At 44.2% G+C, this 26,290-nt stretch overlaps 1 protein-coding gene across 5 annotated transcripts in view; it reads right to left on the bottom strand.

The window, feature by feature from the left end:
* Positions 1-26,290, bottom strand: part of ryr1a (ryanodine receptor 1a (skeletal)) — a 128,422-nt gene that overhangs the window by 33,076 nt on the left and 69,056 nt on the right. For all 5 annotated transcript variants that reach the window (XM_060909640.1, XM_060909638.1, XM_060909639.1 and 2 more), the window contains exons 21-60: positions 24,883-25,102; positions 24,346-24,450; positions 24,009-24,112; positions 23,802-23,885; positions 23,525-23,684; positions 23,149-23,296; positions 22,833-23,035; positions 22,496-22,670; positions 21,592-21,800; positions 21,121-21,479; positions 20,129-20,258; positions 19,049-19,209; positions 18,651-18,813; positions 18,320-18,406; positions 17,817-18,043; positions 17,297-17,726; positions 16,645-17,202; positions 15,823-16,023; positions 15,609-15,720; positions 15,353-15,496; positions 14,913-15,186; positions 14,270-14,384; positions 13,977-14,109; positions 13,803-13,897; positions 13,438-13,573; positions 12,763-12,949; positions 12,555-12,666; positions 11,899-12,019; positions 11,585-11,754; positions 11,273-11,493; positions 10,703-10,793; positions 10,284-10,424; positions 6,015-6,178; positions 5,801-5,879; positions 5,311-5,400; positions 5,025-5,165; positions 4,489-4,566; positions 4,156-4,231; positions 3,784-3,907; positions 331-446 (exon numbers count right to left, since the gene is read on the bottom strand). In XM_060909640.1, the coding sequence (XP_060765623.1) occupies positions 331-446; positions 3,784-3,907; positions 4,156-4,231; positions 4,489-4,566; positions 5,025-5,165; positions 5,311-5,400; positions 5,801-5,879; positions 6,015-6,178; positions 10,284-10,424; positions 10,703-10,793; positions 11,273-11,493; positions 11,585-11,754; positions 11,899-12,019; positions 12,555-12,666; positions 12,763-12,949; positions 13,438-13,573; positions 13,803-13,897; positions 13,977-14,109; positions 14,270-14,384; positions 14,913-15,186; positions 15,353-15,496; positions 15,609-15,720; positions 15,823-16,023; positions 16,645-17,202; positions 17,297-17,726; positions 17,817-18,043; positions 18,320-18,406; positions 18,651-18,813; positions 19,049-19,209; positions 20,129-20,258; positions 21,121-21,479; positions 21,592-21,800; positions 22,496-22,670; positions 22,833-23,035; positions 23,149-23,296; positions 23,525-23,684; positions 23,802-23,885; positions 24,009-24,112; positions 24,346-24,450; positions 24,883-25,102 (6,644 nt within the window). The remainder of the gene's footprint in view (positions 1-330; positions 447-3,783; positions 3,908-4,155; positions 4,232-4,488; positions 4,567-5,024; positions 5,166-5,310; positions 5,401-5,800; positions 5,880-6,014; positions 6,179-10,283; positions 10,425-10,702; positions 10,794-11,272; positions 11,494-11,584; positions 11,755-11,898; positions 12,020-12,554; positions 12,667-12,762; positions 12,950-13,437; positions 13,574-13,802; positions 13,898-13,976; positions 14,110-14,269; positions 14,385-14,912; positions 15,187-15,352; positions 15,497-15,608; positions 15,721-15,822; positions 16,024-16,644; positions 17,203-17,296; positions 17,727-17,816; positions 18,044-18,319; positions 18,407-18,650; positions 18,814-19,048; positions 19,210-20,128; positions 20,259-21,120; positions 21,480-21,591; positions 21,801-22,495; positions 22,671-22,832; positions 23,036-23,148; positions 23,297-23,524; positions 23,685-23,801; positions 23,886-24,008; positions 24,113-24,345; positions 24,451-24,882; positions 25,103-26,290) is intronic.

The following is a 26,290-nucleotide window of genomic DNA, read 5'->3' on the forward strand; positions in this document are numbered from 1 at the left end:
ACATTATAAAAGTGATACAAATCCATGATTTGGTCATTAGTACTGCACCACAGTTCTCAAACACACTAATGATAAAGTTAACAAAAACCTATTTTCTATAAAATGTTACACTATTTTTATTATTATTGTACTCTTTTTGAAAGCAGTAGAAATCTGTAGTGTATACAGGAGTGTAGTGACGGAGTTGCTGGACTTAGTGACACAACAATATAAAGGAAAAAATAAATAGGATATTCAGATTTTAGTTTTAGTACATTTCTCACACTGGATTTGACTCAGTGTCAGGTTCTTGAATCACAAGTAAAACTGTGTTCATGTTTATCGTCATACCAAGATGAGCGATGAACTCCTGAGCGATATCCATCCACTTCAGCAGTTTCTGTAAGAAGCCATAAGCAAAACGCTTCTCAATGGAGGAAATATCACTCTCCATGTCCTTCAGCCCTCTGCAGGGTAAACACACACACACACACACACACACACACACACACACACACACACAGACAGATATTTTTGTTTCAGATTTTTATTGTCTCCACATCTTTTGAGTCTCTGTCTGTCAGTATTTTTTTTTGTATTCCATTTCTTTAGATCTTGCTTTATTCCCATTTCATCTTGTCAAAATGACTTTTTCTCATTTCTGGGGTGAAAAAAAACACACCGTGAATCTCTTCACATTATGTTAAAGTGCTGATGACACGAACATGACTCTATGCAATTTCTTAAATAAACTATACAACATGGCAAACGTTAGATTTCTGTTATAATTACGTGAAAAGAAGCTGTTGTTACGCAAATATCCAACTTTTAATTGCACAGCGCAAGAAAACTGGGTCCGTGGCTCGCGGCCATGTTGTGACGTCAGCGGAAGAACACGCTGCGGTTCACTGGCTGTTCTACTCAATGGAAATGGCGCATGAAAACGCCGGTGAACTCTCTAGTGCTAGCTCTTCAACAACCAAATACTGGTACTTTAAGCAGTGATCATGATGGCATGATTTTATCTGATTTTAAAGGACCCATGGCATGGTGGTTTGTTGATGCTTTAAATGGGCTCGTGGAGGTTTCCGGATGTTATATCCACAGCCTTTCTCGAAATGAACCCTCGGCACGTAGATATAGCCTCCTGGGAGAGAGCCCCATTTCAGCGCTTTTCCCAGTGCGTCATTTTGCTAATGAGAAGCAGGAGGCGGGGAAGGGTAGAGGGTGGGGGCGGGTCTTCTCATTAATATTCATGACATGTAAACGTGTTACCTCTGATTGGCTAACAGCACTGTGACGCTACCTCCAGTGGGTCAGAACAAGCGGATGTGGGTGTCTTTCTATGGCGAGAGAGAAGGAACAAACCACGAAGGGAAAAATACCGCGCGCTGACGTCATTAAGGTGCGACGCGAGGAAATAAAATAAATTCAACAAATGTTTGGGTTTTTACTGAACAAACAAACAAATAAAATGAACGAGTGACTTAAAAAAAAGAATGTGGGTGTCTTTGTAAAAACTGTTTTGATTGGCTATTATAACAGAGCATGCTGCATGCTTTTTGGTTTTGTAGCGCAGAGTACCTGGCTAACTGCAGGAAGCGGTTAGCTGCACAGCTAATGTAGCCATTGCAAGGCTAACGTGGCACCGATTTTAAAACACGGCAAAATGACTTAACAGTTATACACACGCTTGTTCGGTGTTTGTGGCTGATGCGGCAGGGATGCTTGGTACGGACCCAGGCTTCAGTGACAGCTGATGTGCAAAACCTGCCCTGTACTGTCCCAAGTTGTGGAAACATTCCTCAGGAAAATGCTTCCGACAAACATACACCGTCTTAGGTAGACTCGACGGCGTATTATTGGAGTAAATAAAATTAAGCCACTCCGTCTTCAGGGGCTCTCCCGTCGGCAGTAAAAACAGACTCTTTTCTGTGTTGTCACATCCATGTACAGCGCAACTTCCATGTTTGGTGGCAACTTTTGAGCTGGGCGGGCAATCCATACAGTGGGTGGGAATCCAGAGGGGGGGCGTGGGGATCATCTCCCTTGCTGATGTAGGCAAGGGAAGGGTTTATCAACGCGCCGTTTTGACGCGCCATTCTCAAATGTTGGGCATAGTTTGGTTTACACATTATGAAATTTCTAGCCACTGGGGTGACTTAAGAAGGTCAGAGGAACTCATTTTAACGTTAAAAAACCTCAGAAAGTGAAAATTTCATGCCATGGGACCTTTAAGTAAATGAGATTGATAATAATGTGAATGTTCACAACTAGTACATACAAACTCTGTAGCTTCTGATTCAGCAGCTGCGTCACACTCCGCAAAAACATCAGAAAGAACCTACAATATAAATGGAAATGCAATACACTAAGCTCAAATGACTTTTGGAAAGTATAATTTCTAAATTTTTTCTATATATTCTTGAAGTCGGTCATCGGGGTACTTGCTACCGTTCCCTAACAACGCATGGCAAAGGGTAAAGTGTAGTGTTGCTACGAGTGCTTGCTAAAGCCTCCGGTGGAAGATCCTCGATGTGCTGATAAGACATACAGTTCTATAGAACACACAAGTGTCACGATAATCACAAAACAGATGCAAATTGTTAAAATACCTAATTTTTAAGCAATCATGTATTGATCTCTTCCGAATAGAATCTATGATAGCCTACCCTCTTTACCCTTTGCCTCTCGTTGCTAGGCAGCAGTTACATGAAAGCCGCAAGCTTTCACAAGCAAATACATGACTGATATCACGCCGACTTTATGATTACATTTATGATTATCATGAATGTGTACTCTATGATGTGTACTCTATGAGCGCTCTGGAGCGAGTCACTTCTAAGATGGCCGCGCAGACCGCAGTGTTACTATTTTTAGCATCATGTCGGAGCACTCTATAGCTCTACGTACCTTTATCTTATGTTGTTTCTCAACACATGTTCTGACAGGAGGACTGTCTTTGGAGGAGTCGCCTTGTCCCAGGCGACTGCTGGATCCGGCATAGCTACTAGTAGACCCCCTCCGGAATACTGTAGGCACTGCTGATGGTAGCAACACACGTTTGTGCTGAACTGAACACCCAAGAGATTCTTTTAAGCTGGGAAGGGCGTCAAAACAATCCAAATCGAAGTGTTCAGAGCACAGGACGGATGTTGGTGAGGGCTCCCACTTGTCACGAGTGCGCCTGACTTGCTTCACCCACTTCGCATGCAGCTCGGGATCTCTGGGAAACTTGAATAAACTTACCCCATCCTTGTGGGTTTTGGAGCAAAAGCCGGCAACACAACGCGAAGGCATAATAACTAATATATAATAATGTATAATAATGTATAATGATCATACTAATAATGACAAACTGAACACCTGTCGCATCAACAACAAACTGGTAAGTTAGGAGGAAGGTTCTTTCGCTGACGTCATATAGCTCCTCCTCCTCTTTCGTCTCCTGGGTGCTGCAGCCCCGTCAAATTTGCCCAAATAGCTGCGTTTTTTATCATAACTTGTAAAATAGGCGCCTTCGTGAATTAATATATGGATCGTCGGGAATTACTTTTTATGTTATAAAACATCGCCAAAGAAGTCAAAAACGTGTCATCAGCACTTTAAAAGACAGTAATGTAAACCTCTGTTCTTGATGTTGATATTTTTACCCATTTTTCGTAACTGCACAGTGTCAAAGACTCCTCTGTTCATGTCCACAAACCACCATGAATCAGTAACAGAATGGTCTCAGTGGAAGGGTTTCAGGGGTTCCTCTTATTTTAAAGTTTGGTTCGTTGCTTGAGAAGCCATATGCTTTACCTCGTCACTGCGTATCCATTCAGCTGGAGAAATCTGAGCAGCTCGTACGCTTTCTCACGGTCTCGGGCTTTCTCTTTGGCCGTTAGCGTGTCATAGGGGACGAGCAGAGGGTGAGTCCCACCACCTGGAGATGACAACGTGAACATGAGCGTTATTGATCAGAGATGCTGTACGATCTCATGGAGTCATTGCATCGCTGTGTCTCTCTGCTGCTCTGTTTTTCGTGCTTCCTGTCACTCCATGTTGTCTGGTGCAAATCACAATTACTGTTCGAGGTAACTGCCACAACAGCTGATAATGCACTGGGATAAAAGCTGGCATCTCTCCTACAGGTTCAGTTTATCCTGAATTCAGAGAGAAGCGGGTACAAACCCTTCGCCTGCAGCTCCATCTTCTTCTTGCGTCCCCAGGTGTTGTGGTAGTTCTCAGCCAGCTGCTCTGCCATGGACTGGAGAAGACAAAAACATAAACCAATCAGGACAGAGAAAAATACTGCATATTCGTGATTAACACAATTCCAGTCACCTTTCTATTTATTTCAGTGATACACAACTTAAAATGTCCTGAAGGACTGAAAACTTAAAAACACATCTCTGATTTCACTGTCTGGAAAAAAAACAAAACAACAAATATGATTTTTGTTTACAAGCAATCTAAATATACCCTGAGTGGTCTACAAAAACCACTGTAAATACGTCAGCTTACCTGCAGCTCTCTGGACAGAGTCATGCCGGATATGTTGATCGGCTGAGGGTTGTAGCCGTGGCTCGGGTCGTATGTTGCCTAGAAAACAAAAAACAAGAGCCACAATCACAATAACGGACTATCAGAGAGCGCGGACTGTCTACTGTCATATAAAACTAACAACATGTACAGACAGTGCTCACTGTATAAGAAAAGAGTCATTAATAAAACAGAATCTGACAAACAATCCACTACCATAAATTGCTTCAATTTCATCAAGTAATAAAGATGAATGAAGTGAAGCACTATATAATCACCTTGAGAGAGACTTGTGCATGTTTTACCTTTTGAATTAAATGTAACTCACAACAAGTTAAAAAAAAGAAGAGAAAGTGATCAGTCTGGAAACAGAAAGATTTCAGTTTACAAATATTAAACTTTTGTCACACTGGTTGATCACTGTGTCTCCGTGTTCAGTAACGAAGTCTTGGATTATAACCATCGGGTAATGGAACCTATATATTAGATTTTGATGTTTGAATCTTTCTGACTCGTACCTGTGCGGTCTGAGAGATCTTCCGTGCCGCTTTCTTCTCCCCTCTGTCTTCGTCTCCATCTCTGGCTTTGTCGAGCATCCACTCCCAGGCTATCATGGCCTTTATGGACTCTTTAATGGGCCAGCGGTAAATCTCTTTATCCTGCACAGTAAAGGATACATAAGCATGCGTCGAAAAACACAAAGAAAAATCTGCTGCAGAATAATCAAACACATCCCCTCAAAAATAAATAAAATAAATAAAGACATAAATATATAAATAAATATATGAATAACACCTCTCTTACCTTCTCAGAAAACGTTTTGTATGGTCTGAGCATAGGATGAGTCTTGGCATTTTCATCCAGCAGTTCACCAAACGTCCAGTTGTTTTGGATCTGCAGATGAATAAAACATAGAAAATCATGTGAGACGAGCCCAAGAACAATATGATGAATTCACAGTATGATATTTTTATGCAGTATCATAGTTCTCAGTACATCACAGTTTTACTTTTTTTTAAAAGAGGACAGAGTATAAACAGAGCATAACGACACAGTGTGAGAGTTGAGTGACTGAATAAAGGGAAAACTGATCACCACAACAAAACATTTAAAAGCCTGGACTGGATTTAAAGCAATATGATGTGTGTCATTATCTATAACAGCACAGTGTTAATGATATAACTTTCATTTTTAATCATCACAGTACATCGTACATCCTGCAAACCAAAAACACAACACACAAATTTTCATATTAAAATATATTCAGTGAATCAGTAAACACATTCAGCTCGACCTTCTCAAAAGCCCATTTATCATGAGTGTACTCTGCATATCTGTTGATGAATCCATCCAGTTTCTCAGGAATTATGGTGCTAGACAAAAGAGCAACAAAAACAAAATGTCATCAAAGTGCAAAGGACATTAAAATGAATGTGTTTATAATAAATCCATAATGTGCTATTTTGATCAATAGAAACACTCAAACTATGTGACTGAGAGTGTCATACTTGGTTGTGTCCACCGGTTTGGGATCAAAGTTGCCCTCGGCATCAACAGAAGCTTTCTTTTCTGTTTTGGAAGAGTAACTAGCATCCACATAATCAGGAGGTATTGCACCAGCTATGGCACAGATGCAGGGCATTGCGATTTTAAACAATTCTGCATCAAATTTCTGCAGGAAGAAAAAAAGAAAATCTATATTAGGATTTTTAACTAAGGTTTAATATTCTCTATTATTATCCATACAGCACACTTTTTTGATGAAATAAAAACGTGTTCTGTTCCCTTCTAGTGGGTTTCATTCATTTGGTTTGATAGCATGCAATATCCCCTCCTAGAACTGCCACCTTATTGTGGTGGAGGGGTTTGTGTGCTTGAATGATCCTAGGAGCTATGTTGTCGGGGGCATTACGCCACTGTCAGGGTTTCCCAAGGCAGACAGGTCCTAGGTGACAGGCCAGACCAAGAGCAGTTCACCAAAACCCTTATGGAGAAACAATCGTGGACCGTGACGTCGCCCAGTATGGCGCAGCCGGGGCCCCACCCTGGAGCCAGGCCCGGGGTTGGGGCTCGTATGCGAGCACTTGGTGGCCGGGCCTTTGCCCATGGGGCCCGGCCGGGCTCAGCCCAAAGAGGTGACGTGGGCCTGACCTCCTGTGGGTTCACCACCCACAGAGGTAGCAGTAGGGGACTGGTGCAGTGTGGATTGGGCGGCAGTCGAAGGCAGGGGCCTCGACGACCTGATCCCCAGACACAGCGGCTAGCTGTTGGGACATGGAATGTCACTTCGCTGGGGGGGAAAGAGCCTGAGCTTGTGCGGGAGGTTGAGAGGTACCGGCTAGAGATAGTCGGGCTCACCTCCATGCACAGCTTGGGCTCTGGAACCCAGCTCCTCGAGAGGGGCTGGACTTTCCACTTCTCTGGAGTCGCCCATGGTGAGCGGCGGCGGGCTGGTGTGGGCTTGCTTATAGCTCCCCAGCTCAGCCGCCATGTGTTGGAGTTTACCCCAGTGAACGAGAGGGTCGCCTCTCTGCACCTTCGGATTGGGGAGAGGGCTCTTGCTGTTGTTTGTGCCTACGGGCCGAATAGCAGTATAGAGTATCCGGCCTTCTTGGAGTCCCTGGGAGAGGTACTGAGGGGTGCTCAGACTGGGGACTCCATTGTGCTACTGGGGGACTTCAATGCTCACGTGGGCGACGACAGTGACACCTGGAGGGGCGTGGTTGGGAGGAACGGCCTCCCCGATCTGAACCCGAGTGGTGTTTTGTTATTGGACTTCTGTGCTAGTCACAGTTTGTCCATAACAAACACCATGTTCGAGCATAGGGGTGTCCATAAGTGCACGTGGCACCAGGACACCTTAGGTCGGAGGTCGATGATAGACTTTGTTGTCGTTTCATCTGATCTCCGGCCCTATGTCTTGGACACTCGGGTGAAGAGAGGGGCTGAGCTGTCAACTGATCACCACCTGGTGGTGAGTTGGATCCGCTGGCGGAGGAGGAAGCTGGACAGACCTGGCAGGCCCAAACGTATGGTGAGGGTCTGCTGGGAATGTCTGGCCGAGCACTCTGTCAGGGAGGTCTTTAACTCCCACCTCTGGGAGAGCTTTTCCCAGCTTCCGAGGGAGGCAGGGGACATTGAGTCTGAGTGGAACATGTTCTCTACCTCCATTGTGGACGCAGCTGTTCGGAGCTGTGGCCGCAAGGTCTCCGGTGCCTGTCGTGGTGGCAATCCCCGAACCCGGTGGTGGACACCAGAAGTAAGGGATGCCGTCAAGCTGAAGAAGGAGTCCTATCGGGCCATGTTGACCTCCAGGACTCCTGAGGCAGCTGACGGGTATTGGCAGGCCAGGCGTGCCGCAGCTCGGGCAGTTGCGGAGGCAAAAACTCGGAACTGGGAGGAGTTCGGGGAGGCCATGGAGAAGGACTATTGGTCAGCCTCGAAGAAATTCTGGCAAACCGTCCGGTGCCTCAGGAGGGGGAAGCAGTATTCTGCCAACACTGTTTACAGTGCGGGTGGGGAGCTGTTGACGTCAACTGGGGACATCGTCGGGCAGTGGAAGGAATACTTCGAGGATCTCCTCAATCCCACTGTCATGTCTTCCATTGAGGAGACTGAGGCTGATGACTCAGAGGTGGACTCGTCCATTACCCAAGCCGAAGTCACTGAAGTGGTTTGCAAGCTCCTCGGTGGCAAGGCACTGGGGGTGGATGAGATCCGCCCTGAGTATCTCAAGTCTCTGGATGTTGTGGGGCTGTCTTGGTTGACACGCCTCTGCAACATCGCGTGGCGGTCGGGGACAGTGCCTCTGGAGTGGCAGACTGGGATGGTGGTCCCTCTTTTTAAGAAAGGGGACCGGAGAGTGTGCTCCAATTATAGGGGAATCACACTTCTCAGCCTCCCAGGGAAGGTTTACTCCAGGGTACTGGAGAGGAGAATTCGACCAATAGTCAAACCTCGGCTCCAGGAGGAACAATGCGATTTTCGTCCTGGTCGCGGAACACTGGACCAGCTCTATACCCTTCATAGGGTGCTCGAGGGTTCATGGGAGTTTGCCCAACCAGTCCACATGTGCTTTGTGGATCTGGAGAAGGCATTCGACCGTGTCCCCCATGGTATTCTGTGGGGGGTGCTTCGGGAGTATGGGGTTCGGGGCTCTTTGCTAAGGGCTGTCCGGTCCCTGTACGAATGGAGTAGGAGTCTGGTTCACATTGCCGGCAGTAAGTCAGACCTGTTCCCAGTGCATGTTGGACTCCGGCAGGGCTGCCCTTTGTCACTGGTTCTGTTCATAATTTTTATGGACAGAATTTCTAGGCGCAGCCAGGGACCGGAAGGAATCCTGTTTGGGAACCACAGGATTTCATCTCTGCTTTTTGCGGATGATGTTGTCCTGTTGGCTTCTTCAAACCAGGACCTTCAGCATACACTGGGGCGGTTTGCAGTCGAGTGAAGCGGCTGGGATGAGAATCAGCACCTCCAAGTCCGAGGCCATGGTTCTCGACCGGAAAAGGGTGGCTTGCCCTCTCCAGGTTGGTGGAGAAGTCCTGCCTCAAGTGGAGGAGTTTAAGTATCTCGGGATCTTGTTCACGAGTGAGGGAAGGATGGAGCGTGAGATTGACAGGCGGATCGGTGCAGCCTCCGCAGTGATGCGGTCGCTTTACCGGTCCGTCGTGGTGAAAAAGGAGCTGAGCCAAAAGGCAAAGCTCTCAATTTACCGGTCGATCTACGTTCCGACTCTCACCTATGGTCATGAGCTTTGGGTAATGACCGAAAGAACAAGATCGCAGATACAAGCGGCTGAAATGAGTTCCCTTCACAGGGTGGCTGGGCACTCCCTTAGAGATAGGGTGAGAAGCACAGTCACTTGGGAGGAGCTCGGAGTAGAGCCGCTGCTCCTCCACATCGAGAGGAATCAGCTGAGGTGGCTCAGGCATCTTTTTCGGATGCCTCCTGGACGCCTCCCTGGGGAGGTGTTCCAGGCATGTCCCCCCGGGAGGAGGCCTTGGGGAAGACCCAGGACACGCTGGAGGGACTATGTCTCTCAGCTGGCCTGGGAACGCCTCGGTGTTCTTCCCGAGGAGCTGGCCGAGGTGTCTGGGGAAAGGGAAGTTTGGGCTTCCATGCTTAGACTGCTGCCTCCGCGACCCGGCCCGGATAAAGCGGAAGAAGACGAGACGAGATGAGACGAGCATGCAATATTGTTAGCATATCGCTTATCCTACGTGTATTACGTCACTCTACCCAATGGAGAATGAGCGTTGAATATGGTTTACGATATTGCACAGTTGTCAAGACAACATGACGTCACACGTTGGAGACGTAAAATTTCTGCGCTAGCGAGCGACTGGGACAATTTGTAAACAAACATGACTGCCAGGTTAACTTCATTAAATACAGAAGATTTTGAGAGAATTTTGAAAGATGCGCTGAACACACGAAAGGAATGTGTATGCATAATAATAATAATAATAATAATAATGGATTTTTTGTGGTATATCAGATATATTTCATTCAGCTACTCGTCTTCAACTCATATAATATCATGTTAGTTGAATGGAATATATCTGATAGACCACTCAACGCCAGCCAATATTATTTAAGTATTATGCATTATTTCGATTGTATATTTAATGCATCATGGGTGGATTCAAGTCTGAATTACTAAGAATTGTATTCATTATAAAGTTACTGAGCTGACACTTATGATTCATAAATCTGTTTGTTTGTGTTTTTTAAATCTGAGACACTGTGTGTCATAATGTGCCTGCACTTCTTGCCTTGTGTGCCAGAGATTCAAAGATCCCCCAGAAGAGTTTACGGGTCAGGTGAAGCTCTTCCTCTGATGACACACCGAAGTTGGCCCAGCCGTTGGGAAGGCAGTAATACTTCCAGCAGCGTTCATAATGATTAGTCAGCAACTACAACACATCAGGGGGAAAGTCTCTGTTGGTAGGCATCACATTGATTTATTCAGTGTCCACAGTTCATGTTTAAATCAGCTGACATAAATTAATTAGAAATAATACTGTATTTTCTGTACAGATGCTGCTTTTATAATTATAAAGTGATGTTTTTCTCTAAATAGCCCTCATTTTTGCTGGAAGCTGATATGACCACGATGCCTATGGATAGGCTACATTAAGTACTGAGTCATTAACTACTGAAATTCACAATTGTCTAGAGAGCAGAATCGTACTTTCAGGGGCATTTTGGCATACGCATTGAGAATTGGCACATCAAACACAAGTCTTCTCAGAAGGTGCTGAAGCATTGACGGCCGCAGATACCTGAGACAAAAAAAAGTCATACATCACCCAAATAATGAAACACAAAGAGACCAAAATGACTCTACATGCCACTGTACTGCTATCCTAAGGGTTCCACTCTCTTCACAATTTTTCCATATTATTCTCACACACAGTATAAACATCAAAAAAAGCAGTCTCACTCCACCGGTACCAAACCAGCCGAAGCTGCTGTAATACACCAACATCAAAATCACCCTCTTTTCCTTCTGTTGGGGTCATAGAGTCTTCCAAGAACACTAAGGCAGCTTTTTCCCCAAAGGATGTTGCTGAGCATTTATAACCGGTCTCAATGAATCTTACTTTTTTTTTCAATGGATGAAGAACTGAGTGACATTTACACTCTAATGCAGGTGCCTTAATTCTTTATTAATAACAGATGGAATATGACCAGTTATTGTACGTGTACTCAGAGTTTCAGAACCGACCCCGAGTGTGTTTAGCCTAAAATGAGGACTGACTTGCACAGAGACATGAGACACTCCTCGATGACGTCCCTCTGAGCTTTAGTGAGCGAGCGTCCTCGGGAGAGCCTGTAGATGGTGTGCAGCATGGAGTCGATCATGATGGCACGGTGATCAGTGCCGGCGAAGAGAGGAGCACATTTAGTGATGAGAGGGAGAACGGCCAAGCAGAGATAGCGGTTCAGAGCTAGAGCCATCTCTGTGGTACTGAACGCAGCCTGGGGGACGACAGAGACACACTCGGTCAATAAAAAAAACAACACAACAAGAGAACAAGTTCAATAGCAAGTGACACTCAGAGATGCACACCGTGTCCAGAGAAGCTGCTGCTCGCATGTCAGGCAAGAAGCCGACTTCCAGCATGTGGAGGAGGAAATCCTGATTATCAATGCCATACACTCTGTCCAAGAACAGGACCATGGGGGCCTTGTGATCCGGGACAAAACTGGCAGACATCTTTGGCTCAATAACGCTGTTATCTAGAATTAAACAATTATATACAATATATTGTGACTTTATCTTTGTTCTGATTGATATTAACAAAATACAAACTATATAATTCTAATAATTACGAGATATATAATATACATAAACATTTTTTTTAAAACAAATATCTTCTTCACCTTTTCCAAATGCAGGTATCTGTAGTGGAAGGCTAATGACACCTACGAGATCCTCAATGGGAACCAGAGATCTGAGAATAGCCCTAATCCTCAGAGCTTCTCCTTTCCCTGCCTGGATCAGCTGCTCGTGCACAACAAAAATCAAACAATCGTCATATAAAACATTTGTTGTGGGTGATTAACTTCTGAAGCAGCACTAAAAATCTAAAACCTGCATGTGATGGTTTGTTTGATATTGTGAAGAAGAGGGACAAGCTTACATTTGACGTCAACTGAAGTCTATGTTCAAGCGCAAGTTTAATTTTATTATTCCATAAAGATACATTTATTCAGTGTTCTTGATAACTTTCATAAAAAGTTAATGAACAAGTGATAAATTATTGAAACAAAAAGGTCACAAATTAACATAATTTAATGTGATCAAGTTTATCATAGGCTCCAATTTAAATATTAAATCTTCCAAAATCAGACGAAGCAAAAAAAAAAGTCACAGCCCATATTAAACAGATTAAATGCAAATAAAAAATCCTGCTTTTATGTAATTTATGAACCACTGCACTATCATTAAACTTTTACTCAACTGTGAGCAAAATGTCAAGTTATCACGAGAAGCTGAGCAAAAAGCAGAATAAATAAAGCGTAACGCAGACACTTGCATGCATTTCAGGAGCACAGCGCCCCAGCAGGTCGATGAGAGCAGCGTAGAAGGACATGATGGCATTTCCCAGATGAACTCTGTTCTCCTCATGTTGCTCCTCTCCTCCAAACCTGATAAAACATGATGGATGCTCTAAACATAACACAGAACACTATTTGTAAGAGACACAGACAGTGAAGTTATATAAGAAACAAAAAGACGCATACATCGGGAAGCGTCTGTCCTTTTTCACAGTGGGTCCATCTCTCGCTGGATCCTCAGAGATCTTAATGGCTTCTTCAATGGCAGCCAAAAGGCCATTACCGCCCTCTCCTCTGAGCGCAGGGCCGAAACACTCGGGCCGTCTGATCAGGAGACGCACCACCACGTTCGCGTTCTCCTCCACACTCTCTCCTGAACAGACATAAACACAAACATTAGACAAAGATTATCCAGTACACATATAATTCCCTGCAATGCTCCATCCACACGAAGCTGTGTGCATGTCACAGTTTGTAGGCAATATTAAGTTGGGGCATAGGATCAAACTCGTGGACCTTACCTATGCTTAGATTTTCCCAGAAAACATTAAGACTGAGCTGAGCTGATAGTCTTCTCTACATGGCTTGGTATTTTATAGAATTCTGTAAAGCCTCGACACAGCTTTGAAAGTTTCAGTCTTTGAGGTTTACACCTCAAACACTAACTGCTTTTTTGGTTCTTAAAGCTGACAATTTGATTTCATTCGCCATATTTCTGTTTTCCTGCTGGTCTCCTGCATCACTGACCTCTTCCTCCCTTCCACTGCTTCTCCCTCAAACTTCAACAGACTTTGTGATCGTCTCTGTGCCTGATCCAGAGTGTACCCCCACTGCAGAGACACAGTAATGATCTATACACACCATTAACAAAGACGGCGAATCGGAGGAAGTCGAGGTATTTTTCTCCACCACATGGGTTCCAACCGGTATCAGGGTAACCTTTTGACAAGAGCATGGGGCAACTCTGCAGCCCACAACCGGCCAAATACTTCACCACCTACACAAGAGCAACATCTTCACAATCAGATATGTACAGGAGAGCTAACGCTGTAGCAGAAAATTAGGATGTAAATCTGTGCATGGAACAAGACGTATTTTAGTTGGATTCACAAATCTGATAAATAAGTCATAATGAAAGGTCTGCAAAGATAATTTTCAAATAAGATTTCAGACTCACTATGAACTAAACTGACAGAAATTGGATGTTAGTGCTCAGAGATGCTCACCATCTCCAGGTCCTGCTCCTGAAGAGCCAGCGCCAGCTCGTTGTTATCAATACAGGACGCTGCAGCAACATCAAGAGGTGTCGAGCCTCGCATCCCTGAAACAGCATCATCACACCATCAGTAAAAAGTAAAAATGATGTTTGAAGACTATACGGTACAGCGTGATGAACAGACCCAGGCCGATGCCGCTGTTTTGCAGCAGGTAGCCCAAGTGGTCAAACATAGAGCGCTGATTCTGACGGCTGATTCGACAGAAATAACACAGGAAACGACAGCAGTTGGTCACCATGCGTGGGAAACGGATCTCCTGCAGAAAACAAGCAGCATTTTGAAAAACTATTATGGTATGCACGTTGTTTTTCAGTCCAGTCTTTTAGTTTTACACTTTTAATATTGGCTCTTGTAATCTTTGCTTTGTCGTCGTTTAAAGCTGACAGGTTGATTAACAGATCCCAAATAGGGTTTACCTTCGAGTCTCCGCCCCCGAGCACATTGACCATGACCTCCATGACGGTCTCGTGCATGCCTAGTGCCCTCATCAGATTGGGATGCTGGTAGAACACCTTGTTATTCATTATATTTCTGGAGAAAGGACCGAAGCCAGACTTAGACATGGTACAAACAGGGATTAGGAATATAGAATTCTGTTTATTAAAGAATATTTCGCAGCAGGAGCAGATACTCCAGTGTCACATTACAAGCAACTACAATGGTATCAGCTTTATAATTAGTATTACAATTGATTTTTTTTACCCCTTACTTATTCACTAAATATTTAATTTCTACTTCTGATAAAAAACACTTTATTCTTATTATTTGTGAGGTGGAATAATGGAATATCCCTTACAACATTAATAATCTATCTACCCATTTACTTAATCAATAAAGCGCTTCATTTTACAGCAATGTGCTTCCAAAGTCAGTGTCCTGAGATAGACAGAAATGCACACCATAACTTTATGTTTTAGCCTATTAATCATTTCACTGCAGCATACGATCCTGACAATGAATCCAATCTATCAGTCATATTATAATACCATACAATCAACTCATAACATTACTGTCATGGTGCAAGTTGCAGAATCCCATTTGCTGTTTGTGTGTTCTCACCCAATGCTCTGGATCATGAGCCTCTCCTCCTCAGGGCCCATCTGGACAATGAGAAGCGAGCGGATCTGGCTCAGACACTCGAGCAGCTCCATGGTGTCCTGCATGGACACGGCGTTGATGGTGTAGGCTTTGGGTAAAGCACGGATCAGCTCTCCCAGAGCATCATACTGCCGGTGCAGCAGACTGAACATGAGCCGCACCAGCTCAGGGTCCTGGATGAACGACTCCTGAGCCCAGTGGATCATCGTGTGGGAGATCAGCTCCTGCAAAGTACCTGAAACACACACACACACACACACACACACAGGAAAGTTCTTTTGATCTGATGCACTGTAAACTTTAAGTGTTTTGGTTGTAATCTGGTTGCAATAAATAAAACTGATTATGTTCATTAAAGTTGTCAAAAAGCAACAATCAATCCAATGCAAATCAGTTCTCACTGGGTTTCTTTTCCTCCTCTGGCTCCATCTCTGCCTCCTGCTTTCTCCTTCGCAGTCTCTTCATTTTCTCAAGTAACCTGAAGAATCGTCCACGGAGAGACGTGTCCACATGCTCTTCCTCCTCCTCTTCCTCAACATGAATACCTGAACAAGAGGAAGAGAGCAAGAAAGAGTTTCTAAAAAAGAAATACTGGCTCAGTGGAGTAGAGAATGTCTAAGCAGTTAACAGTACAGTGAGGTGAGAGTGAGTTCTGACCGCAGTGAGCCAGCAGGTCATTGTGAAACATCTGAAGTTCCACGCGGATGTCCTCAGGAACACTAGTGTCCTCCTCATCTGGGCAATTCTTAAAATTCATCAGAATGTTCACCTATGAACACAAGTTTAGAGTTCATAACTACTCATGCACAGTATAAAAATGATTGTTTGTGTGTGTGAGAGAGAGAGAGAGAGAGAGAGAGAGAGAGCATACCTGTTCTTGTGGCGGTGAACGGAACTCTCTGGTCTTGCGAGCCGTCTCTGCTGCTGACATGGTGAAGGCCTGCATGAGCTCGTTATAACGCTGTTTCTGATTGGACTGAACCTGAGTGACGAACCTATCAGAGAACGCGACGATGGCCTCAACGCGGTGACGCAGCTCACAGTCGCAGAAATACTGCAGCAGAGTACACATCTAAGAGTGAGGGAGAAACACAAATGATTCATCACAGATACTGTTGGAGAGGCTGGTAAATACACTGTTCAATAAATGTTACTGTTAAATATCATAATGCACTGGCAAATGTGAAAATTGTCTCATGTGAAATAAAGTGTGAAGACTGCTGTTGTCTTGCTGAGTTCAAAACCAGGATGACCTGGTCAACATACTGAAAATCGCGAGCTCGTGTTCATGTGCCAGGCGAGCGTTATCGTGTCAAACGTAAAAGCCACTCAAGCTGAGTTGGGGGCCGTTTGCAATTTGCACAATTATAAAACTATTTCAAAATTCAAAACAATTTTTGTGCAACTTCATGCATCATATAACTGTATATGTTTTGGCAAAGTTTTAGATACAGGCTTCAAAACTGAAATGTGGGGGGAGAAAAAAACAGCTTGATGGACAGAATGAGGAACGGAGGAAGAGAAGATGGGAGAGAGAGATATTCTTCATAATTTGGTAAACAAAGTAATAATATTGGACTAGAAAGCTAATGTGAGTTTATTTTATAACACTTGCACATCCTTTAGGATAAGTTCATAAATAAAACATTTTTAAAACTTAACATGAAAGTTGATGTTTTATGTCGAGAAATACCTGCAACTTCACAGACTCGGGTAGTTTCATATGCAGTAGCCCCTCCCCAACATCATCCTCCTCCTCTTTAGGCTCCTCCCGCCCCACTGTAGACCTGGCTTCCGGCTGAGCCTGTGGCACCGCCCCTCTATGTTCTGCTTTCTCAGGTGCAGGGTGCTCTTCCTCCTCTTCCTGCTCTGTCTGGTCTTCCTCCTCTTCCAGCTCCTCTTCTTCCTCCTCTCCCATTCCTTCGTCCTCAGTCCACCCATCCACCCGTTCCTCCTTTTCCTTCACCTCCACTCCCTCCTCTTTAGAAGCGAGTTGCTGCTCTCCTCCTTCTCTGCTCTTGTCCTCCTCCGCTTGACTGCCCTTGTCCTCTCGGAACACAGTGGGTTCAATGAGTCTGAGGATGTGTTTCACGTCTTTGTCCTCAAACACACCCATGATGAGCAGCGTACTGATCAGCTTCAGGATAGGAACGAAATGGAATTCCACACTGCCCCCTACAGGATCACGCATGGCCTGGCCTCCATCCTGTACCGCCTCCGTTAACATGCTCAGGGCGTGGTCTTTCAGAGTCTACAGTGAAAATGAAGGACTGTGGTTATTTAGTTCAATCAGATGTCTCAGGCATTGCATTCCCTGCTGTGATGGATATCAGATATCTCCGTACCTGCAGCGGTATGAAGGGGCTGAGTGTGTACAGGTCAGCGTTGGTGCCCACAAAGCCGGTGTGTGAGCACTGCAGTGTGGGTCTGAGGCAGGTGGAGCATCCCACGGCGGGTAGTGTGTGAGCCTTCAGTGTGATGGAGAGTGTCTCATCCGTCATGGGCACAATAAACTCCTGGTTAGTCATGAGGCGGTTTCTCTTGGCCGACTCCAGGTGCATGGAGATGAGCAGGTCGTAGTAGCCGCTGCGGATCGGGCCAGGCAGGTACGAGTTCTCGATAGCGTAGAAGAGCTGAGACTCGTCCACATGGCTGCAGAGGGCGTGGGCCACACGGTTGTTTCCCAGAGCGCACACCGAGCCATACAGCTTGAGCGTGTGGTGGTGAAACTTCAGCAGGTCGGTACACTCCGAAAGCTCCAGGATATCAATACACCTACAAGTGTTAAGAGATGCCGACAATCACCACAGTGTATTAGACGTGTACAGGTGTTAACATCTCAGTGAATTGAATTGTGTTATGTACCTGTTCTCCTCTGGAATGTGGAGTGCCATCATGATGAGCGGCTCTGTGCACTGCACCATCCAGCCAAGCCTCTCACTAGCGCGGCCCGTCTCAGGGGACAGGAAGCGGTTTGGCATGCGGCTCCAGATCACTGGGGTCAGCATCTGGACATCAAGGCGGGGAGGGCACTGTGGGACTGGATTCTTCCGATCGCTCCGAAACATGGCTGCTGAGATGGGCATGATATTCTGGATAGAAAAAGGGTCCGATTTTTAATTTTAGGCTACTTGTTCCTCCTTTAGAAAACCTCTGACTGAAAACTGTGTGTTCTTTGACATAACTATTGGTCAATTAATCCAAGTTTGTTCTCTAACGGCACTCTATTGCATAACAGCGTTGCATTAAGTACGGTGCCAAGATTTAACACCAACACTAGTCCAAAACAAAATTCTGTCATGACCCACAGCTCTAGTCCCAGAATTTAATTCATTTTTCATGTAAAGATGTATATTTGTATACCAGACCTTGAGCTTGCCGAGCTCCACCTGCAGCATGTTCTGGCTGGAGGGCAAACAGAAAACAGCAGGGAAGAGTTTGGTGTTGGGCTCCACCTGAAACACACCATCTCTTTGTTAACACAGGTGTGCAGAGCCCATCCAGAGACCCAGGTAAACAGCAAATATGTTACACTTGTCCTTACTTTGCTATTAAACTTTCAGTAAATTCCATGACCACTCGAAGCCATGAGTTTCATTTATGACTCTCCAAAATGCACAACTTGGGGTGTTAAAGGTACACATGGGCAAACGTTAAATCCCAAAGAACAGGTAAATGAAAAGAAATGTCATATCTCACCTGGCAGAACGTGTTCACCTCTTTCCCACTGGCCGTGAAGGTCATCAGACCAGTGTCCAGATCCAAGAGGCAGCCGATGACAAAGTCCTCCTGAGTGATGCGCGTTTGTTGTGAGCCACTGAACTCTCCGCCCCACACCATGTAACAGTTACTGCGCTTCATGCTGATCAGAAAAAAAGAGCAGAAGTCTTAAACACAGGGATTACGCATGGAGCAAAGCATTATGGGTTAGTTGAATTGAAAAAAAAGTATGAGATTTGATCTGAAAAAATGGTGCAGATCAAAGTCTCTATACACGATGCACATTGTAAGGAGCAACTGTTCCTACTTCTGTTTTATCTGTTACCATATTCCTTAATATAGAATATTGATGAGCTACCTGTGTAATCACGGCCTACCTGTGGTGGATGTTGCCTTTATCATCACCCACTGTCACTGTGACGTTTCTCACTTTACTGAGATCGAAATGAGGGTCATACTGGTGGTAATCGGGAGTAACCCAGCCTACCCACACTCCACTGGGCTCCTGTCCAGCAAATATACGCACCGAGTAGTAATGCTACACACACACACACACACACACACACACACACACACCATTTGAGATGATTGATATAACCAATGAAAACAATATGTTCTTAAAAACATCAGTCTGACACAGTGACTACTGCTGCTACAGGATTTAATTCTCCTTTAAATGAACAGTCCACCGTACTTCCATAATGAAATATGCTCTTATCTGAATTGAGACGAGCTGCTCCGTACCTCTCCGAGCTTTGCGCGACCTCCCAGTCAGTCAGACGCAGTCAGACGCGCTGTCACTCCTGTTAGCAATGTAGCTAGGCTCAGTATGGCCAACGGTATTTTTTGGGGCTGTAGTTAGATGCGACCAAACTCTTCCGCGTTTTTCCTGTTTACATAGGTTTATATGAGCAGTGACATGAAACAAGTTCAGTTACACAAATTGAAAGGTAGCGATTTTCTATGCTATGGAAAGTGCGCACTATAATGAGAGGCGTACTAACACCTTCTGCGCGCTTCAGCAGCGCATTGATACGGAGCTCAGATATCAATGCGCTGCTGAAGCGCGCAGAAGGTGTTAGTACGCCTCTCATTATAGTGCGCACTTTCCATAGCATAGAAAATCGCTACCTTTCAATTTGTGTAACTGAACTTGTTTCATGTCACTGCTCATATAAACCTATGTAAACAGGAAAAACGCGGAAGAGTTTGGTCGCATCTAACTACAGCCCCAAAAAATACCGTTGGCCATACTGAGCCTAGCTACATTGCTAACAGGAGTGACAGCGCGTCTGACTGCGTCTGACTGACTGGGAGGTCGCGCAAAGCTCGGAGAGGTACGGAGCAGCTCGTCTCAATTCAGATAAGAGCATATTTCATTATGGAAGTACGGTGGACTGTTCCTTTAAATGTAATAATTGGTCATCGATCAAAATCTGAGAAATTGCTGCACATACTGTAGTTGTGTTTGAAATAATGTCCACATCGTCTCGATCATCAGGAACAACGTCCTCTACCAGGCGAGGGACAGTGGGAACGACAGGTGGAGGAGCAATAAAAGCAGCTTTCTTTGCTTTGGAGAAAAATCTGTAAATCAAGCAGAATCATTAACAGCTAAATTTTCATCTCACACGAAGCTAAACTTACGTTCAGTTTTAAGTTAGGTACAAATACTAATACATAACTGTTATGATTGACAAATACATTATTTAATATAGCTATTTCGGCACTGCCTAAAAGCGGAGCTGCTGATGAGTGTATGAGCAAAATATTTGCAAGGGCACAAACTCACCCTGAATAGAATAATAATATTGTAGCATATGAACCATCGAATTGTGTGATGTCGTGGATTTCACCTCAATAAATTGCTGCATTGTCTTGTGACAGTGTTTTCAATAAAACTCTTCCTGCACTTATACCCATCTATTGCCCTTACATGACAGAAACTGTCAACTGTCCAACAAGCTAGTGGACTAATAAAACTGTTTTAACTAGTTTCATATGAACCTTGCATCAATATTTACCATAAATGTGTTAGCAAATAAGCCCGTGTTATTTTTGAAAAAGCTAATTAAAATAAGCGCTGGATAAAAGCCCATCTGTCGTGTGGAAACAAAGATACAAATTTTGTTGTCCAGTGGTCAAGTGTTTCTGCGATACGTTGCCTTGCACTTATGATCGGGCTCCCTGTGGTGGTACACGTTCGTTGTTTGTACGGACGTTGTATGGTCAAGCCATCAACAATCAGGTCGATGCATTTCTCTCGAGTCTGGGGCTCTGCTCCACTAGAACTGTGACAGCTCCTTTGTTGTTGTGTCATAAACTTATAATGAAAAACTTTCTGCACAATGATATTTGAACTTGATAAATGAGCAAAATCAGAAGTTTTATTCGGGTCTGACTTTTGGAGTGTGAGGTCTGTTATTTCTGTGAATTACTCCTCACTCACCCTCTCTTTTTACTCTTCTCTGTAGTGGTGTCTTTCTCGTTCTCCACCTCCTTGGTGCCTGGTAGCTCTTTGGGAACAGACGGTTCCTTCTCTTTCTCCTCCTGCTCCCTGCGGGTGGCGCTTTTCTTCAGCAGCTCATACTCAGAGTTAGGGTCGACCTCTAGGGCCTCGTCCTCGGGGATGGTGAGGGCACGTGTCAGTGGTGTCGCCCCTGCCTCTACCTTAAATGACTCGTGGAACTCGATAGGCATGCTCAGTCTGAAGAAGAGCAGGTCCGTGTTGGCGTTCTGGGAGCCGAATGTCCTGTGGGTCAATTTGAGACAGGGGGCGCTGTCCACCGTACCGTCCACACGGGATACCTGCATGCGAACAGCAGGAGATAAAAAGATCAGTCCATTTTAATGAGTACTCAGTGTCAGAAACAGAACATTTTGATCATAATGTATGATTTTCAACGCTGGAACTCTGTACCTCGATGTGAGGGTGGTCAGTAGGAACAGGAATGAACTGCGGCAGGCTTTTGCTGAACCACATGGTGATGTCTCTCTTCATATTGATGGCAAAGGGCTCGAAGCCTTCTTGCAGGCCACAGATAGTAAAATAGCGCAGGCTGCTGACGTTCTGGCCCAAGTTGATCCGACCCACCTGAGAGAGACCCAGACTACACACAGGAATGAAACCTGGAGAAACAACACAAACACACAGCACCACGATGGCTTTGAAAGAGTGCCATAATTTCCCAGAGATCAAACACTTGACACTACGAGAGAGAAAAATGCTTTAAAAATTTTAACTTGCTTAAAAAGAGTGTGTGAGGTTACGTGTCTTTCAGTACTATCTTTTATACATCAGCTACTGAATGATCTGCAAACATTTCATTTTCTGGTCATAAAATGTTTTATTTATGTTTATATATAATTTAAAACAAACTAGATAGAACTCGATGCCAACAGCGTCGATGGGGACGCCTCCGCCCGGTAGACTACACGCCTTATTAAGTTGTGATTTGGGGACGGACATTTGACCTCACAGTAATCTTGACCTGGTGAAATTACTTGTGTCAGCCTTGGAGATATTGTGTTCACAAGGTTTTCGGACAGACATATGACCTCACAGTGACCTTGACCTTAGACCTTTTGATCTCAAAACCTAATCAGTTCATGTTTGTCCCAAAGCACACAAACGGTGAAAGTTTGGTGAAATTCCTTTCATTAGCCTTTGAGATATCGCGTTCACAAGGTTTTGGGACGCACGCACGCACGCATGGACAGACGGACAACCCGAAAACATAATGCCTCCTGCACCTTACGGTGGCGGAGGCATAAAAACAGTCACCCTGTCTTTGACCACAGCAACTGCAGTCAAAGCCTTGTACCTTCTCCAATCTCGATGTCTTTGAAAGCCATCTCAGAGCCGGAGTCGCTGATCAGCATCTCTCCGTTCAGTGTGAACATGATGTTCTGCTCTGTGAGATCAATCATGCAGCCCACGACGTCTCCTGGCTGCCACTGACGACCGAAGGGCTCGCTGCCCACGTGCCAACGCTGAGCCTGAACACACACAGAAACAGAGTTATCACTATCAAAGCTTGTGTCTCTATATGTTTCTTCTGCAAATTCTGTGAATAGCGACACTGTGCACCAAACACGCAGACAGAGATGTAATATTTATTATATATAATTATTATATTATTACAGAATGCATCTGAATACCTTGCAACCGTTGAAGACATAGGCGAGGTCGTCTGCACCAAGCTCTTTATCAGAGTGGACGTTCGGTCTGGCCCAGCCGACCCTCATCTCTCCTACTGTCACTGCCTCAAACTCAAAGTACCATTTTCCCTGAGTCACAGCGTAGGATTTCTCAGCCCTGAACACACGGATCTTATTCCCAGTGCCGTTACCAACATGGCTGCCTGAGGAGAGTCACATACTTCAGATCAGCGTGAACACAGACATGACTCTCTAAAGCAGTTCTCCTCCCACTGCATGCTGAATTTAGTGTGTGTTCTACTCTCACTGCACTCACTGCTCTCCTGGTCTGGAGGCTCGATGTTGTAGCCGTAACCGATCAAGGTTCGAACCGCAGCACACACCGTGTCTCTGTTCGTCTTCTTGGTTTTCTCGTCCAGGAGATTATATGGCACGAGGCGGGGGTTACGCTTGTTTATGATGTCCTGAACATGATCATACATGACAGAGATCATCAGAAACCTCTTAAAGAAGGCTGCAAAGAATGAGTTCATCACTCTGTTTGAGTGTTTAAAACTGCAGTTTGATCTTTTCATCAGTGTTATGCCATTATTAAAATCCATTTAAGCAAAACTAAAGTAGTGATATGTATAAATAATCCAGCAGACTGCAACCATTTCAGACAAACCTGGAACAATGTTAGCGAACGTTACCTGTACGATGCTATAAGTCCAGCCCTGACGCACTCGGTCTCGAGCCCACACGTTGTGTCCGTTCTCAGCGAGTCGCTCCACCAGTGTGTTCTGGTTAGGGGTCAGTTTAACATGGTTGAGGTCCAGAGGAGCAGGTTTGTAGCCATTGCTCTGTGTATAGCTACATTCAGGATGTTATAACATTAACCTTGAAATTCTGTTTGGGTCACAATTGTACATTTTTCAGACAATAATAATAATCATAATAATAACAACAACAGAGATGTCAGTCACTAACGTTTTGGGCAGTTTGATCCTTTTCAAATTTTCCTCCGCTTTCTCATCTCCCATTCCAACATGGCAACCCAGCGCAAGAAGAGTTCTTATTGAGAGACAGACATCCAAACAAAATATTGCACACCCAAACACACATCAATTAGATGCCAAACATGCAAACGTGTATCTACTTTCTCACCTACTTCATACACACACACTTCTCACTCACTTGAGCGTTTCCCCTGACATTGCCAGGTTGTAGTTCCTCTCTGGCTCTGGAAGGCTCTGGAAGTCCAACAGACACGGATGCAGCTTTTTATTATCATCACGGAACTGAAAGAAATAGAAAATGAATCAACACTAGCTCACTTATATGAGCCTTCAAAATGATCACACTCCTAAAAAATCATCACGAGAATAAACAGAATAAACCGTAAGACCCAGTGAAAGTGAAACACACTTTTGAAGCTTAGAATGTGCAGTTTATAAAAACGTAGGATGCTTCATTGTATGTACAGTATTTAATATTGTGTATTGTCCATGGGGATGAGTGGATATGTTCTCACAGGTCCGTAAGTCCAGCCCTGTTCGATGCGAGTTACAGCCCAGAGCTCATGGCTGTTCTCTGCCAGTTTTTCTCTGATCCGCTCCAGATGTGGAGGAAGAACAATCTGTGTGTGAAATCAAGAGGGAAACACACAGATTAATGAGGACATACAACACACACAAATAGTACTGTATATTTGTAATGTTTAAGTCAAGTTATCAAAAATTCATACCAAGTGAGATTCCAACACTCATCGCTATTCCAAGGCAATAGAATTGAATAGAAATGAAGAGAATAGAATGCACAGTAGCTTTTGTGTGTAAGAAACAGTGTGGCTAAAGCATGGATGAGTATACTGATCGAGACTATCAGGCTTTTGTCATAAAAAGACCACAAAAACTAACAGCGTGTATCAGAAGTGCAGTATATACAGTAGTTGGCAAAAAAGAAATGCATGGAATCACAATCATTTAGAAATGTGTCCGATTACCGAACTATAACCAGTTCCTTTGATGCACTCAGGCATTTAGACCTGACTCTATAAGCTCAGCTGTACCTGCACGGTGTCCACAGGGTTTGGAGTGAAGGCAGTGTGGGACAGAGACTGTGTCGGGCCCAGCAGGTTCCTCACATCGTTATTCAAGTCATTTTTGTACTCCTTAATGGGCTCAATGCGAAGTCTGTCTTTGGGCAGCACAGCCTCGAAGCACGGAGCATATCCCGGCGGTGGAACAAACTTAAAGTCTCCATGGCGTCCACCCAGGAGGAACCGGACCCTGGAGGAACAACAGAAAACTTACATGTGGTCACGCCTCTGCTTCATCAAAGACATCAGTGTTAGAGTTATAATAAATCATTTTAATATACGTGTTCATATAAATATAAAAATATAAATATACAAAACTAAATCAGAATAAAGTGGGACGGTATGTTGAAACTGAAATTAAAACTGAAAATTATATGTAAATAATCTTTGACCTGTATTGCACTCAAAACAATATAACAGCACTTTATTTAATGAAGTTTATTGTTGAATTTGCCTGATATGAATTTTATTGTTTGCTTTTTTAAATAAACACTTATTTCAATTTTGATTCTTGCAACACATTTCAAAAAAGTTGGGACAGTAAAGCATTCGCCACTTTATAAAGTTGCCATTCCCTCTCCCAACACTTAAAAGATGTTTCAGGACTGAACTGAAGGGTCAGACGCCCTCTTCTTCCGCAGCCATGCCTTTGGAATGTGGTTTTGCATCGTGTTGTTGAAATCTCCCTGGAAAAGACGTCGTCTTGAAGGCAGCAGATGTCACTCCAAAATCTCAGTGTACTTTTCTGCATTAATGCTCCATCACAGAAGTGTAAGTTACCTTTGTTAAGGGCACTGACCCAACCCCATACCATGACACCAGGTTCCTTGAATCGTTTACTGATATTATGCACCGTAGCGGGTAACAGATCCAAATCCCTTCCTATCTTTCTTTGAGGAACATTGGTTTTAAACTTTTCAATAATTTTCTCAGGCATCTGTTGATAAACTGGAGATCCTCGGCCCGTCTTCACTCCTCAAACACTCGGCCTTTCCGGGATACTGATTTTGTACCAAGTCATGATTACAGTCACTTGTTGACATCACCTGTTTCACGTCACATCATTATTTAATTGCTGTACCTCATTACTAGCCCTAAATTGCCCCAACTTTTTTTTTCGGAATGTGTTGCAGGTCTGAAACGCAGGAATGGATGTATATTAACAAATGAAATGAAGTTGACCAGCAAAACACAAAATATCTCAGGTTCATTCTGTCTGCAATGAAATACAAGCCAAAGTACATTTACAAATCACTGCTTTCCTTTTTATTTGGATTTCCCACACCATCCCAACTTTTTCTGATTTGGAGTTGTATTTTAACAGAAGGATTTCTAAACCATCTTCACAGGTGTGTTTCTAGAAAACATGCTGATTATT

Source organism: Neoarius graeffei, chromosome 25 (assembly GCF_027579695.1).
Source record: "Neoarius graeffei isolate fNeoGra1 chromosome 25, fNeoGra1.pri, whole genome shotgun sequence".
NCBI lineage: Eukaryota > Metazoa > Chordata > Actinopteri > Siluriformes > Ariidae > Neoarius > Neoarius graeffei.